Source organism: Phocoena phocoena, chromosome 10, assembly GCF_963924675.1.
Source record: "Phocoena phocoena chromosome 10, mPhoPho1.1, whole genome shotgun sequence".
In the NCBI taxonomy this organism is placed as follows: Eukaryota; Metazoa; Chordata; class Mammalia; order Artiodactyla; family Phocoenidae; genus Phocoena; species Phocoena phocoena.
In genome coordinates, this window is record NC_089228.1 from 41,629,996 (window position 1) to 41,646,561 (window position 16,566).

The following is a 16,566-nucleotide window of genomic DNA, read 5'->3' on the forward strand; positions in this document are numbered from 1 at the left end:
CCCCACCCCCCCTTTTTTTTTTTTCAGTCTTAGGAATAGGAGAGGGTCAGATAAGATGAGTTCCTGAGAGCCCTGGTAGAACATTTACATCTCAAAGGCACCTGGAGAAAAAAATAAGTTCCTCGTAGAAAACCAGCATCTTCTAACTGCATATGCAAAAACCAGTTTTGGAATGTCAAAAGAGCCCATTTTGGCCATTTTCATGGTGGTTTCCTTCAGTTCTCAAATAGCCAGTTCAGTCTAAACAAACCACAGTAATAGACAATAATACCTATCGTTCACTCACCTTCACACTTCCAGATGAACTTACCTGCTCTGAATCAGACTCCAGACCAAATTTAAACTATCAGTTTCTAGGACTGTCTAGACCACATTCAAGTTACCAGGACCCTCTAAATGGTCAAAACCAGGGCCCTCTAACAAGGGTCAATACCAGGAATGTCTCTGAGAATGATTAATCCTTTCACTTTCTTCCTCTCCTACAGGTAGAGTTTCCCCCAAAACCAGGACCCCTTAATGAGGGTCAAAACCAGGGAGAGAAAACAGGATTTGGACATAATGTACCAAGACACTCATGCACACACCCAAGATAAAAGCCAAACCAATTCCAAAAGGCTTACATTGATAGAATATCATAAAAGTCTATACATAAGCAATTTCATCCCATTTTCCTTCCCTTTTACCAAACAGTTCTAATTGAAAGATGGTGTTATAATCTAAAGCACCACTGAGGGGCCATTGTTCTCCAGATCCCAGGGAGTACTGAGGCCAAGCAGTATTACAATAAAATATCATTTTTTCCTTCATGGGAGCATAGCTGAAGATCTCCCAGTTTTGCAAAATACACCCTAGGGTGTTGTGGTCTGAATGCAGGTTGGAAAAGAATTTCCAGACATAAGGCAGAATGTAAAGAAGATAGAATTTATTAGAGGGAAGGGTTGCTGCCAGAACAGCGGGCAGACTTCCTAGTAGTCTGGGAGAGTCAAGACTGAACATGTGCTATTGATCAGTTTTTATAGCCAGAAAACAAAGGAATGGTCCAAGTGAAAATTTCGTTTGCTGATTGGTCGAGGCACATATACCTTCCTTCTATAGGGTGGGAGTAGGACAGGGCAGATGCCTTTCCTTATTTGGGACGGGTCCCGTTACCCAGGTGGGTGTCACCCAGGTGGGCTCAGGAATTTCATAACCATCGCAACATGGTGGGGAGGGCGATTAAGAGTCTGGTAGGGGGTGTGATGCTGACACTTTTTCAGGCAGGGTTGTCCTTTGTCCTTGAAGCACCATTGTCCTTGGAGCACCACATATGGGACTACAAGGTGGAACAGAGTTATGGATTCCCATTATTCTTTCACACGGCTGGTATTACTAGAAACAGGCAGATCAGTATCTGATGGCCTCTCAGGGTTGCAGTTCCCTAGCACAAGAATGGAAGGTTTCCTACTTGCCATTCCAGATGGGGGCGCAGGCAAGCCTTGGTCTAACAGGGAGTTTCCCAATTACCACTCAGGTGGTGCCTGATGGCCAAGGAACTCCTCAACCCAGAATGGAAAATCCAATTAAAGCAGTGCTCCACCCAAAACCAGATGATCAAGTCCTATGCCTTTCCCTCCCAAAAAAGGGATATTCCAATCAACGCAACCCAGTAGGGAAGACTATCCTGATGTCCCACACAAGGTTCTGGCACTTGCCAGAGGTGTCTGAGAGACCAGGACCAGAGCCTTGTTTCCTTCACCATAGAACCAAAGGCACCATGGGTCAGCAGCGCCTGGTCAGCAGCAAGTTCTAGGGTTTGCCCCTGAGACGAAGGTGCTCAGGCAGCTGCTGGACAGAATCTGAGTGTCACCACCAGCCAGGGGACAATGTGCCATGGGCAAGATGCCCACTTGGGACAGCTGTCGTTTCATGGTTGCCAAAACTTTAACTGAACTGAACTTGGGTCTGCTCACCTGCTGCACAGCAAACCCAATCTACTGACACCAGGTTGTGGTGAAGGAAAGTACAGCATTTATTTGCAGAGCACCAAGCAAGGAGAACAGGCAGCTCGTGCTCAAAAGACCCTAACTCCCCGATGGCTTTCAGGGAAGGGTTTCTAAAGGCAGTGTTTGGGGTGAGGGCTGCAGGGTGCAAGACTTTCTTCTGATTGGTTGGTGTTGAGGTAACAGGTTGGTGTTTCAGGAATCTTAATTATCAACCCTCCCTCTGGTCCCAGTCTGGGATCTTGGAGTCAGCTTGTAGTCCTCCACCTGGGCGGGTGTCTTAGTTTCTGCATGAAAACTCAAAGATGTGCGTCAGACTGTTATGTGTGTCTCTTGAGGGGAAACTGAGACTGTTTTATCACTGAACTAATTGGTTTTCCTATGGAACCCTTTGCTTTCTCTTTGTTTCTGCATGCCCTCACTTCCCTAATTAGTAATTGCTTAAGTCTGCTCTTTGGAACTCAGGGAAGGCCTAGGAGACCAAAGCCTTTTTCTACAAACAAGAAACGGGGACACAGAGGAACTTCTGTACCCAGGAAGGCCTCAGAGGGTCCTGCTCAGTTTCACTGTCTCCTCAGCACCACACACACACACACACACACACACACACACACACACACAGAGATGTATGCACCCACATATGTACACATGCAGGCACACACAAATACATGCACATACATATGTGCACACACTCAGCCCCGGAGCAGGGGCTCCCCCAGGCTCTTGGGAGGGCCCTCATCTTCACCACCTGAGCTAGACCAGTCCCCACAGCAGCTTCAGTGTTCTTCTGCAGAACCTCTTCCTGGTGGCTTCCACACGCCTATTTGCACTGTGTGTGTCTCTGTGCTCCCCGTGGGAGAGTGAGCAGGTGCCTTGGAGAGCAGGGAAGGGAGGGCCCTGTTCAGAGGTTTTACCTCAAGTCCCCAAGCTGGCTCCTGGCACACAGTAGTAGGTGGGCAATAAAGACTTGAAATGTCTGAAGAAACCTTCTGCAACATGGACGTCTCGGGGTCTTGGATGCTATGGAATTTATACTGAAGTGCTCAGATTCTGCAGCAGGCTTCTCCTTTATCAGCTAACTTCAGTTAGACTCAACCGTGCGCCTGGCACTAGGGAAAAAAGGATGACTTAGACGTGATACCAGCCACAGCCCAGAGGGGACATGTATCTTACACTTTTCCTGACAAGGCAGCACTGAAAGTGTTAGAAGTCAGATGTACACCCAGGCTTGAGGGCAGGGGAGAGGGAGTGATATATTCTGGCTGGGGATAGAGGTGCTGGGGCTTCTTAAACAGGGTAATATTCCATCTGGGTTGAGAAGAATGGACAGGCTTTTCCTGGGTGAAGAAGGGAGAAGGTGTTCCTGGCTGAGGGAACTGCCCAGAAGTATAAAAATGCACAGCATTTTCCGGGAGGTGAAAAGTCTAGCTTCTCCTGGAACCTAGGTAAGCAAGGGTCAAATTCCTCAGGGCCCAATTTTTTAAAATTCCTAGAGCCTTCCAAACCAGGCTGAGGAGTTTGGACTTTATCTTGTGGGGAACTGCGAGCCACTGAAAGGGGATTAAGTAACAGCAGGATCACTAGGGTGAGCACGTACTGAAAGCTGTGTGGCGATAGCTGGTGGGTGAGAAACTGGAACGCTGGCGCGGGGCCACGACCCACACCCACACAGCCGAGTCGGGGCCATCCCCACTTTCTCCACCCTCTTCCCTAAATTAGATGACTCGGGCAGGCTGGCCTATCCTTCAGGGAGTGCGTCCTGCGTGACGTGGCACAGTGAGACTAGACAGGCCGGTCCGCAGGAAGATTTCTTCCTCACTGCTAGTGGAGGCCCCCGGGGAGCACTTGGGGTGGGGCTTAGCTAAGCCGAAAACCCTGCTGCCCTTGGGCCCCTGACCACTGAGAGCTGAACTCGCTCCCCTCGCCCCTGCCACACAGAAGTTGCTTCCCCAGCCCTGGGTCCCTGTAGAGTGCTGGGCCAGCACCTACAGGCTGGTGAGTGCCACCTGGTACATTTTCAGGAATTTTGTGACTTGATTGCTAAACACAGCCTTTTTTTTTTTTTTTAAGAATTCTTTTCTTTTTCGTGTTTTTTTAAAATTTTTATTTATTTTATTTTTGGCTGCATTGTGTTTTCGTTGCTGTGCGCAGGCTTTCTCTAGTTGTGGCGAGCGGGGGCCTACTCTTCGTTGGGGTGTGCGGGCATCTCACTGCAGTGGCTTCTCGTTGCAGAGCATGAGCTCCAGGCACATGGGCTTCAGTAGCTGCAGCACGAGAGCTCAGTAGTTGTGGCTCGTGGGCTCTAGAGCACAGGCTCAGTAGTTATGTCGCACGGTCTTAGTTGCTCCGCGGCATATGGGATCTTCCCAGACCAGGGCCCGAACCCGCATCCCCTGCATTGGCAGGCGGATTCTTAACCACTGTGCCACCAGGGAAGTCCCGTAAACACAGCCATTATTAAAAATTAAGTTATATGAACTAACAAATTATTTAAAACAGAGGTAGTCAATACTCAAAGCCCACCACTTCCTAATTATTTTCTACACTATTAGCTCTGTTCTTGAGGTTATCTGTATCATTGCATATGTGTGGTGGACGTTCTGTTTAACGGTGAGCTACTGCACTTCTCTCCCAACTCCATGTTCAGTGACACCATGTTGGTAGCTTGGAATCGGCTGTGGTGGGAATATTTACACCATAGAAATTGGTAAACCTACATATCAGAGCTCTTGCCGCAGAGAGCCAGTTGTTAGCCATCTGCCAGCCCACCACCACTAACGTCCACCCCCCTGCTTTGCTGGCTCCCTGGGCAAGCACACCCACCCAGGCCTGTTCTGTCCTCTCCTAGCAGCCACAGCAGCACAATGGGTCTTGTCAGGTTAGAGTCTTGTCAGATGGGATTCAGGAAAGTGTGGGGATGTTACCAGGAGGCCTGAGGTGTTACTTAGTCCTGTTACAGGGATGCCTCCTTGTGCTACCCACAGCCCTACCCAGGGCCTCACAGCATGAACAGGCTCCCAGGGAGTCTGCCAGTGTGACTGGACAGAGGTGCTGGCCTGATCCCTGGGGGAGGGAATCGAAGAGGGGCCTTGCTTATGTCAAACCAACAAACGCCAAGCCACCTCCTCTTCCAGGTAACAGGCTGGGCATCTCTCCAAGGTGCCCAGTGTCTGAAATGCGGCCACATAGCCAGGTACTGTCTAGGGAAAAGTCATTTATGAGAACAAGAGCATGCCAGGCGGATGGCTAGAGGCAGCAACATGCCTTCTTTACTATTCGACAGCATTAAAAGGCAGCCCTCTCTGTGGGTCTCTGAGACTTATTTTGCCACAAATTTTAATTATCAGGAATATCATCATGACCTTGGAGTTGGTAAGGGAGGGGTCTCTTAAAATGACATTAAAAAAAAAACTAAAGGAGAAGACTAAGGTGAAAGATTGGTAAATTTGGACTTTATTAAAATTAAGAACGTCTGTTCATCAAAAGACACTACTGATAAAATAAAAAGGCAACTCACAGACTGAGAGAAGAAATCTGTAATACATAAAACTGACAAAGAACCCATATTCAGAATATATAAAGAACTATACAGACAAGCCATTTAAAAGCTGGCAAAAGACTTGAACAGGCACTCCATGAAAGAGGATATGCAAATGACCCAATCAGCCTGTGGAAAGGTATGCAGCCTTATTAGCATTAGGGAAATTAATAGCCACAGCAAAGTATCACTACACACCTACAAGACCGGGTGGAACTTTGAAAACAATGACAAGTGTTGGTGAGGATGCACAGCACCTGAAACTCTCGGGAGTGTAAACTGGTACTACCTCTCTGGAAACAGTTTGGCAATGTCTACTAAAGGTGCACACATACCTACCTGATGGCCCGGAGTTCCCAGCAATGAGTGGATGCACGCACCTAAGGACACGTACTAGGATGTTCAGTAACGCTTTATTCATCACAGTCCCAAACTGGAGACAACACAAACGTCCCTCAGCCATGGACTCGAATATGTTCATACCCCAGAACCCTAGAGGGCAGGGATAAAGGACATCACACACTGCACACCAGAATGTGAGTAAATCCCACCGAGGAAGCCAGGCAGCAAAGAGCACATACTGCTGAGTTCAGTTTTGTAGAGGTCAGAGCAGCTGAAACTGACCTCTGGGATAGAAACCAGGGTAGTGGGTTCCTCTGGGGAGGAGGTGAGGGGTAAAAAAAAACACTCCCTAGAATTCGAAGTCTAAAAATCAAAATCGTCTCCCCTGCTGCATTGAGAACTTTTTCTCCTTTGCTTGTTGGAGGTAGGAAGGTCGAGGACAGGTGGTATGTCTGAGGAGCCCCTATCTTCCTCAGCACACCCCGCTTTCTCCTGTGCCGCTAGCCAGGCAGGAACCCCTGGGACAGTCCAACCAGTGGTTGAGCCACAGTGGTGATTTCATTTTGGCATCAACTAAGATTCCCACTGGCAGCTCAGCTTTTCACCTCCTTTTAATTTTACTTATTTATCAAGTATTTTCTTAGCTCTTACTCTGTACCAGGTGCACTGTTGAAAGTATGTCATTAGTGTGTTATTCATTCAGCCTGTAGTAATGACTTCTTTGCGGAGCACTTAGTATGTGCCTGATAGTAAGCTAAATTCTCAATTAATTCTCACATGAACTCATGGAAGGGGAAAATATTTGTTCCCATTATAGATAAGGAAACAGAGGCTCAGAGAGGTTAAATGACTTGTACAAGGTCACATAGCCAAGTTGGTGGCAGAACTGAGATTCAAAGCCAGATCCTGCTTCACTCCCAAAGCGCCTGACTTAGTCGTTTCTAGCGACCTCCTTAAACCAAATCACCTGAGAGACTGGTAGAACTATGAGGTTTCTTAGCCCCCACCTGCTCAAGCCTAGTGAACCAGAATCTCTGGCCCCAGGAGTAGAATCTCCCACAGTGGTTGTTCGAAACCTGATTCCTGGCCCCATCCTGCACTACAGAGCCAGACTCCCGGCCCTGCACACAGTAGGCACACACAACCTGTCTGTGAACGGAAGGAGATGGCTGCCTGGATCACTTCTCTTCCGCTGGAGAGGTGGGGGGAGTCCCTTGCTTCCTTCTGGTCTCTGGGCAAATGTAAGTCCCCTCCTCTGGGAAGCCCTCCTTGACCACCCCAGCCTACCCCCCCCCCCGCCCCCAGAACTGCTAACCCCTTTGCCTTAGTTGCCTTCCTTGCCTCTCTCTGTCTTAAATATGGACTAGGGTAAACCATATGGAATTATCCTTTCTGTAGGTCAAAAATAGTTGAAAATGGGCTATTTCATCCAGTTCATTTAAGCAGTTCCCTTTACCAGAATGTCAGCTCTGGGAGGGCTGGGGATGTTTGTGGTGTTCACAGCCCTGTCCCCAGACAAAGCCTGGCACACAGTAGACACTCTGTAAATGCTGGGTAGGTGCTGGAGGGAACCTAGCCACTCCCAGGAGCTCCACAGCCGAAGCACCAGACCCCACGTCGAGCTGGAGGGGCCCGGGCGCCATCCTGTACGGCGCAATCTCGGGTGCCTTCCCGGCCGCGGCGGCCCGGCGGCGGGGTGGGGCTCGCCGTCATCCATTTACCAGCCTCGCTCCTCCGACGCGAGCGCCGTTAATGAGATTAGCAATTAAAAAGCGGGCGAGCCGCCGCGGCAGAGGCGCGGGGCCATCCCCAGGTCGAGCCGGGCGAGACGGCGCTCCTGGCGGCCGCGCACCGAGCGCGCCGCGCGCCGTGCTCCGGGGCCATGGACGGAGCGCGGCCGCTGTGGGCCACCCCGCTGCAGTTCGTGTTCGCCTGCATCTCGTACGCCGTGGGCCTGGGCAACGTGTGGCGCTTCCCCTACCTGTGCCAGATGTACGGCGGAGGTGAGTGCCGGCGCCCGGGCTGCGCAGTCCCCTCAAGACCCCGCGGGGTCGCCTTCTGTGCCGAGTGGCCTGGGGGTGCGCGCTGGGGTTAGCCCCATATTGCCTGCCAGTAAACTGAGGCTCAGAGAACGAAGTGATTTGCCCAGAGTCACAAAGGCGGGAATCGGACCTAGGACATCTCAGTCCACAGCTGAAGCTCTTATCCAGAGCGCCTTCTCGAGCCCTCTGCAGCCCCGACCCCATCCCCGGGGCGGCCAAGCCCCCCAGCACGCCCTTGTCACCGTTGTTGGTCAGGCTGCGGCTCTGTGAGCAGTAGGAGGCACGGGGTGGGGGGTACACTGTTTTCCTCCCTCGGGAGAAGAGATGGCAGGGGTCTGACAGCAGGAAATCGTCTTGTTCAATAGAAACTCATTATACAACTTTCAGATCAGAAACATTCCTGGCAGCATGATTTGAAACTCAGGATAAAAGGATTTTGAGCTATTTCTTTAAATTTTTTATCACAAGATTGATTTGGGTTTGGGACCACAGTAGGCAGGAAGGCTAATCACTCTATTGCAGTGTTGTTCGTTTGTTTTGGTTTTTTACAAATTTTTCCTCTGAAGCGTCACAGTGCGCTCACTAGACAGCAACGCACCCACACAGCATTCGCATACCTTCCAGGGAGCTGGAGACGCCTTCTGTGACATGCCAGAGAACCTCAGTGAGGGTCAAGTGCCTTTTTGGAAGGCAAGGTGGCAATAGAGATTGAAGTCTCAGCATTAAAAAAATTTTTTTCTGAGTTTTTCTATTTCTAGCATTCTACATAAAGAAAATAGTTCTGACAGAAAGTAGACAGTAGAAGGATAGCCTCCATCTTTTAATAAGAGCCAGGCATGGGAAACCTCCTAAGCCCTCAGCTAAAGGGGATTGGTTCCATCAATTATGGAACATGCACGTGGTGGTGCTCTTGGAAGCCATTAAGAAGGTTTTTCAAAAAATGTATTTGAGCATCTTTTCATGTTATACATTAAATGGAGGGAGGGAAGTCAGATTCAAAGCTGTATAAAATGGATGATCTCAATTATGTTTTAAAGTATGCAGAGAAAAGAGAATGAACAAAAACATACCAAAGAGAATAAAACAATAGTTATCTTTGGCTGTGTGTGTGTGTGTGTGTGTGTGTGTGTGTGTGTGTGTGTGTTGTGGTGTCTTCTATACTCAGCATGAGTGGTTTTTTTCACCGCAGAGGACAATGAAAGATGTTAGACCAAAGTATTTACTAGGTTTAACCTGTTCAAGAAGACCAACATAAAACACTACTCCCTCACTCTCACCCACCCCTCCCAACTCAAAAAAAAAAACTTGACAGAAGATGAATGTACAGTTTTTTAAAAAAAATAGTGCATTCTTAATCCTCTGACTCCTTTTTTTAATTTGAAAGGCACATATATATATATATATATATATATATATATCTCATAAGTATGTGAAGTACGTGTATTCCCATATGCTCCAACAGCTTCATAACTGACTTTCGTGAGAATTATTTGTCAGGATGAGATTTCCACATCATTCGGCATTCAGCACACCTACCCACGATACCTTTATCCTGCTACACATTTCCCAAACATGAGGCCAGGTGAGCCTTGCTGTCACGTGACTATTTAATTCCTTATTTCTAACAACAGCATTACCTGAGTAGTCTGCAGGTGGACACTGGTAAGGTGGGGTAGTTCTGAGGTGGAATATAATTGACACTCGAACAACATGGAGGTGAAGGGCGTCCATCCTGCACGCTGTTGAAAATCCCTGAAAATTCGCATGACTAACAGTTGGCGCTCCGCATCCACAGTTCCTCCATATCTGCGGTTCAGCCCACTGGGGATTGTATAGTATTGTAGTACTTACTACTGAAAAAAGTCTGCATATAAGTGGACCCATGCAGTTCAAACCCAGTGTTGTTCAAGGGTCAACTGTATATATAAATTGCTAGGGACACGGCAAGACCTTCAAGACCCAGGAAAAGAAAGAAGAAATCTTGTGCCTGGTACAGAGTATACTTAAGCTGATAGGTGGAAAGGTAGATGGATGGATGATGGTTGGAAAGGTAGATGGATGGATGATGGTTGACCAGCAAATGGACACTGGGGAGAGGATGGATTGGTGGGTGGGTGGAGGGACGGACTCCATGGGTCCATGGATGGACAGATGGATGGGTCCAGGATGGACAGATGTAGGTTAGGTGGGTGGCGTCCTCTCAGTCATAAGTGTCTACAGAACAAAGACCAAACAGCTTAGCCTGGCTTGGTAAGGACTTGACCACCTAACACCTGCCCCTGTTTCCACCTCATTTCCTGTCACTGATCTTCCTGCAGCCCCCCTCCCTGCCAACTGTTCTGAACAACTGTCCATTAGTGAATGACCACTCTCTACCTCCACACTTTGCCCAAGCTATTCCTCCACCTGGGATGCCACTGTTAGCCTGGGGCACTTCCAGCACCTGGGCAGAAGGCCTGCACTTTGTTCTAGAGTTTCTGTCGCCCACTAGCCCCGTCTCTGTGAAGTGGTGCGGTCAGAGGAGGCACCCAATGAATATTTGTTGCATGAAGAAGCCAGGTCTGTTATGAAAAGCCGCAGAGTTCGTGAGGCAGGGGTGCTGGTGGTTTTCCCAAGCCTTTCACTGCCCAACGGTGTCACCTACAATAAGTGATTTCTGTTTACACTCCCGTTCTGTACCTGACAGGTAACCAACCGCATCATGAAAGGCTCCAGAGGGGCGTCTAACTTCCCTCTACACAGAGCCCTGGCTTCCACCACCCAGCCCCCCGCCAGCCAGCAAAGAGCTTGTTTATAAACCGCAGAGCCAGGCTGCGCCAAAATACTTCCCAGAATAAAAAGGATTAGGGGTCCGTGCTCCTTCCCATGAGGCTTCCTTCCTGCTCTGTGGGCCAGGCGGCACAAGGAATGTTAATTCTGAAGATTACATTCCAGGTGCCAGCACCCGACGCTAGAACAAAGGAAAGGCAGCTGAAGGAACTGCACAAAATCTGTGCTTGATAGTCAGCAGGCCTTGGAGACCAAGTCAAAGTCTAAGGCCGTGGTTGTTCAGGAAGAAATTGGGATGCAAATGTGTTGTATACCAACATGTGGAAAATGAGTGCACCTGCTGTTGACTTTTATATAAATGTGCTCAAATCATGGAAGAAACATGGAAGAATGAGAACACTGATGTGGCTCATGGAAATGTGGATTTCTTTTCCCCTAAATTTTCTCTGTATGATATTTAACCCATAAAGAGGGGCAGTCAGAAGACACCTGACTAGGCAGTGAGACAATGACGCTTTTCCTCAAAGCCCCTTCTGCGCCTCTCTGGTGCTTAGGCCGTTGCATCTCAGACTTTGCCCACCGAAGCTTCTTGATAAACTACAGACTGCTGGCCCCGCCCCTAGAGATTCTGATTTGGAGAACTGTGGGGGAGGGCAGGATTCTGCATTTCTGACAAGCTCCTAAGTGATGCCAGTGGATGCTGCTGGTCCATGGACCATACTTTAGAGGAATCCCCCAGCCCAGACCACCAGCTGCTGGGAGGCAGGCAGTGGGGTGCCAATAATGTAGAACAACTGGCTTTTGGAGGGAGGAGCAGGACCTAATTTATAGCATTTGCTGATGACCATGGTGTAAATACTCCCACTGTGGCCAAGTTCAGACTAACCAGTGGAATGTCTGGGAATGTGGGGTTGGGAGGAGATGTGAGAGTTGGTGTGAGCCAGCCCCGGCATGCCTGGAGCCACAGCTCTTCGGGGCAGCACCCGGCCTGGGATGGAGCCACACCAGGCCAGTCCACAGATGGACGGGTGGGCAGCACGACGGCTGCTCCCTTGTGTAGTGTGTGCGTGTGTGTGTTGTGCTCAGTCTCTGGCCCTTGGTGTTTCTACAGTGCTCCTGGATGGAACAGAAACCTGAGTTTCAGAGGTTGTAAAGTATCAAACACAATTTGTAAAGTAAGCTCAAGAGGCTGGGTCCCAAACGTCAGAAAATGTCCCCGGGAGTGCCATATCTGCTGCTCATCCTGGGATTTCCAAATTCATTCCTGGTGACAACCACACTCCTGGGCTCCTGACATGTGCCAGGCGCATGTAGGGTGGACACAGGGGACTGAGACAGAGATGTGATGAGGGTTAGGTTGGGGTTAGGCTGGGCCTGTAATAAGGAAGAACCTTTATATTCTATCACAAGTTAATCAGTAAAGGGATGTTGCCTATAAGCTTAAATTATACATAATGGCCCATCTCTGGGAACCCTGGCTCCCAGGTAAGGAGCATTAAGCTAAAATACCTTTGTTTAGCTCACAGCAAACATCCTGACGAGGCTCACCTGTGAATGGCTGCATTTCCCGCCCCCCCCCCTGCCCCCCTGGAGGCTGACCGGAACCAGGAAATGCTTGGCTTTACTCCCTCCCCTTTAGTATAAAAGACCCTGAATGCTAACTTAGGCAATGCTAACTGGGAGACAAATCCACCACCTTCTCAGTTTTCTGGCTTTCTGAGTAAAGTCGCTGTTCCTTCCCCCAGCAACTCATCTCTAGATTTATTGGCCTGTCGTGCAGTACAAGCTTGGACTCGGTAACAAATTTTGGGTTGGGGAATTTTCCGGTAAGGCCCTAGCAGCTGCTGGGGACCACTTGTCCAGAGAATCTGCCCTTCAAAATTCCCCAAAGTGGCACTGGCTGCCCCAGTGCTAGGCAATTGGAACAAGGAATTGATATTTGGGAGCCGACGGGTTCCATACAGTAGGGTAAGTCACTCCGGTGTGTACAGCCGGAAACTTTATTTCCTCTCCATTTGGGGCTTTTTCTCCAAAATAACCCAGTTTGTTTTGTATTTGAGTAGGGTACCCTGTTGGAGAGAGGAAAGAGTTGTTGGACTTTTACCCAGTTCGTTTGCTTCTTTGGATGCTACTAGCGTTGGTATGTGCCGTTTGTGTTTTGTTTGTTTTGAATTTCTGTCTTTAAAAATGGAGACTGTTTCAACTACCCCAGAAGAAAGTCCTCTGGGGCTTCCCTGGTGGTGCAGTGGTTGAGAGTCCGCCTGCTGATGCAGGGGACGTGGGTTCGTGCCCCGGTCCGGGAGGATCCCACATGCCGTGGAGCGGCTAGGCCCATGAGCCATGGCCGCTAAGCCTGTGCGCGTCCAGAGCCTGTGCTCCGCAACGGGATAGGCCGCAGCAGTGAGAGGCCCGCGTACCGCAAAAAAAAAAAAAAAAGTCCTCTGAGGTGTGTTTTGGATAAGTGATCTGATTACAGCCATGACCCATGAGTAGAAGATGATGATATTTTATTGTAACATTGTGTGGCCACAGTACTTGTTAGAAACTCCACAAGGGGTTTAGGCAGAGTTATCTTGGGACGCTGTGCACCGTATACTGCTACCCTTGCTGTGTTAATTACGTCGTTTGTGGTCTCCTATGTCGTTGGTATATGTAAAACCGCAAGACCAAACTTGAGGGTTCATTTAGATTTTCTGTTTGTTCTTTGGGTTTTTCATTTCATTTTGTTTGGTACTCTTTCTCCATTTACAGCCAAATCAATTTTGTGATATTTAAAACTCTTAGTGGGGCTTCCCTGGTGGTGCAGTGGTTGAGAGTCTGCCTGCTGATGCAGGGGACACGGGTTCGTGCCCCGGTCCGGGAGGATCCCACATGCCGCGGAGCGGCTGGGCCCGTGAGCCATGGCCGCTGAGCCTGCGCCTCCAGAGCCTGTGCTCTGCAAGGGAGGGGCCCCAACAGTGAGAGGCCCGCGTACCACCAAAAAAAAAAAAAAAAAACTCTTAGTGATGTCAGATGGAGGAAAGGAATAGAAAAGGGGCGGGGGGGGGGGGGGAAAGACCTGTCTGTAGGACATTCCCAGGGAGAAGAGAAAGGTTCCACTTGGTTCCTAAAATCATCAAAAGCCCCAGCCCAGAATTCCTCCTGGTTGGCTGATGCCAAGGCAAAAAGGCATCCTTTTAATTGTTAGAGATGATTAATTGCTATTTATGGTTTTATGGTGGCTTTTCTGTGAAGAAGTGGGGAAGAGTGATGACATTCTTTACGTGCAAGTATTTGTGCTATTACATCAGGGAAAATAAGAGAAAGAAAGGAATGAGAGTGAGGATAGGTTGCTTCAGAGCTTAACTCCTCCAGCTGAGCTCGGGACTGCCCCTCCTTCTAGGGATCAACTAGAAAATCCTGTGTTAGTTCCTGGGGCACAGGGGCCTGGTATGGTATTGCCATCTAAGACCCGACAGGGCACCCAGTTGGGGTGAGGAGCTGCTCCCCGGGCAGGAGTTTCCCTTACCCCATTATCTCATAGGGGGCCTAAATGCCAACAGCCAGCCAGCTGGGTTTCTCAGCCTTGTTTATTTGAAAAGATTGCAACCCTCCTTTATAGGGAGCTCTCCTACACCTGAACCCACTTGGCAGTACCAACAGCTGAACCAAATTGGAACCCAATGAGGGAGGACTGCACTTATTAGAACATCACTTATCAGTGCATCTTGGCAGGGCTTTGAAAAGGGGAGCCAAAGCAAAAAGAGGTTGAACAAAATTCAGCAAAAAAACAAATGAAGACCCCTCTGAATTCTTGGAGAAGATTTATCAGGCCTACAGACATTATACTAATGCAGATCGTGTGGCCCCTGAAAATATTAGAATTGTAAATTTGACCTTTTTTACGGAGGGCAAAGTGCCTTATATCAGGAGAAAGTTGAAAAAATCAGGATTCATTTGAAATGAACCCTTCTCAATTGGTAGATGTTGCTTTTTTTTTTTTTTTTTTTTTTTTTTTGATGTTGCTTTTTAAAGTGTTCAACAGGGCTTCCCTGGTGGTGCAGTGGTTAAGACTCCACCTGCCAATGCAGGGGACACGGTTCGAGCCCTGGTCCGGGAAGATCCCACGTGCTGCAGAGCACCTAAGCCCATGCGCCACAACTACTGAGCCTGCGCTCTACAGCCCGCTAGCCACAACTACTGAGCTTGGGAGCCACGACTACTGAAGCCTGCATGCCTAGAGCCCGTGCTCCGCAACAAGAGAAGCCACCTCAATGAGAAGCCCGCGCACTGCAATGAAAAGTAGCCCCCGCTCGCTGCAACTAGAGAAAGCCTGCACACAGCCACAAAGACCCAACACAGCCAAAAATAAATAAAATAAAATTAAGAAAAAAATAAAGTGTTCAACAGGGAACAACAACAGAAGAAAGAAGATGCAAAATGAAACGCCAGTTTTTTGGCAGTGGCATTGAATTCCCTGAAGGTGAGTAGTTGGGAGAGAGGTAAGTCACCAGAGAGGTAAGGGCCCAGCCCTTCCGCCTTCAGTGTCAAGAGGCGCACGATGGCCCAGGAGGAAAGGGCAAAGACCGGCTGACAAACCCAGGATGGCAACCTGGAGGCTGCAGTGGCCTCAGTGGTAAGGGTTTGCTCCACCCCCCTGACTCTCCGGAGGATGCTGGGTACCCCTCATCCAAATAAGTCTGTCTCTCCTGCACCAGACCAACTCACATGTGCCCTATGGGACAACCCCTGGGGACAGGCGTGCCAGGACACTTGGCATTTCAACTGGGTGTACAAGGACTTGACTTTCTCTGGCCAGCACCCCACTCGTGGCAAGGACTCAGCTTTTACTAATCCTTCTCCTAGTGATTCTTTGTGCCTCATTTATACCTTTGAGAAAGAATTCTAGGACCGAGAGGTTTGCATCCACATGGATTGCTATCAGGCGGGGCCAACTTTCAAAGTACGTTCAGCAATGTCACTGTGCTGATCAAACAAATTATTCCCTATCGATTAATAACCCACCCTCGCCTCTCACTTAACCTGAGACCCTTTATTTGGCTTTTTCCACTTTTGTAAAAATGATTCAGATATTGTCCGAGGCTGATGTGGTTGCTTAGTGGCATTCAGAAAAATAAAAAACTTATTTATAAAAAGCACACAAACACACTGAATAATTTCCGTATAAGTAACACAAATAAAAAGATAAGGATTTGGGGGGGGAACCATTCTGGATAAAAACACATATGACGCTTGTCTACGGGCTGTGTGTACGAATAGAGAGACGAGCTTTAACTCTTAGTCGGGGACCGCTTTGGGCTTCCTACTTGACTAGAGTAACACTGTTTTCAATCAAAACACCTAATGTAATATTTTCAGCTTTTTATATCTTGATGACCAAATGAGTGTATTTGTCAAGGCTTTTTACTTAACTGTTTTACATGTTGTTGTCTTCCCCGTTTCTACTTGAAATAAATATTTTGAGAGATTTAAAAAAAAAAAAAAAAAGGGACCCTGGGACAATCTCTGAGGCAAGAGAATCGCTTCTTCCATTGATAGACTCGTCAAAATACCAGCCAGTGCATTCGGAAAAGGACAAGGTGAGGGCCGAAGAGTGGGGTTTCACTTGGACCACACCTCACTGGCTGGGAATGTAGCGCACAAGGAGTTGTTTTGATCCCTGAGGCATCTTGGACACTGTGCTGTGGTACATTCATAATAGCGTCCATTAGGGAGAGATGCCACCTTACAATGGATTCAAAAGTCAGGGGAGTTCCCAGGCAGTCCAGTGGTTAGGACTTGGTGCTTTCATTGCCAAGGGCACTAGTTCAGTCCCTGGTCGAGGAACTAAGATCCTGCAAGCCACTCAGCACAGCCATAAAAAAAAAAAAAAAAAAAAAAAGCATATAATGGGGCC

General features: G+C 48.6%; 1 protein-coding gene across 5 annotated transcripts in view; it reads left to right on the forward strand.

Annotated features, from left to right (window-relative positions):
* The first annotated feature begins 7,611 nt into the window (after positions 1–7,611).
* The window catches only part of SLC6A20 (solute carrier family 6 member 20), a 39,442-nt gene continuing 30,487 nt past the window's right edge, over positions 7,612–16,566 (forward strand). For 3 of the 5 annotated variants that reach the window (XM_065885270.1, XM_065885271.1, XM_065885272.1), the window contains exon 1: positions 7,742–7,862. In XM_065885270.1, the coding sequence (XP_065741342.1) occupies positions 7,742–7,862 (121 nt within the window). Of the gene's footprint in view, positions 7,658–7,682; positions 7,863–16,566 lie in introns of those variants that run through there. The other 2 variants (XM_065885269.1, XM_065885273.1) reach the window with 2 other exon arrangements.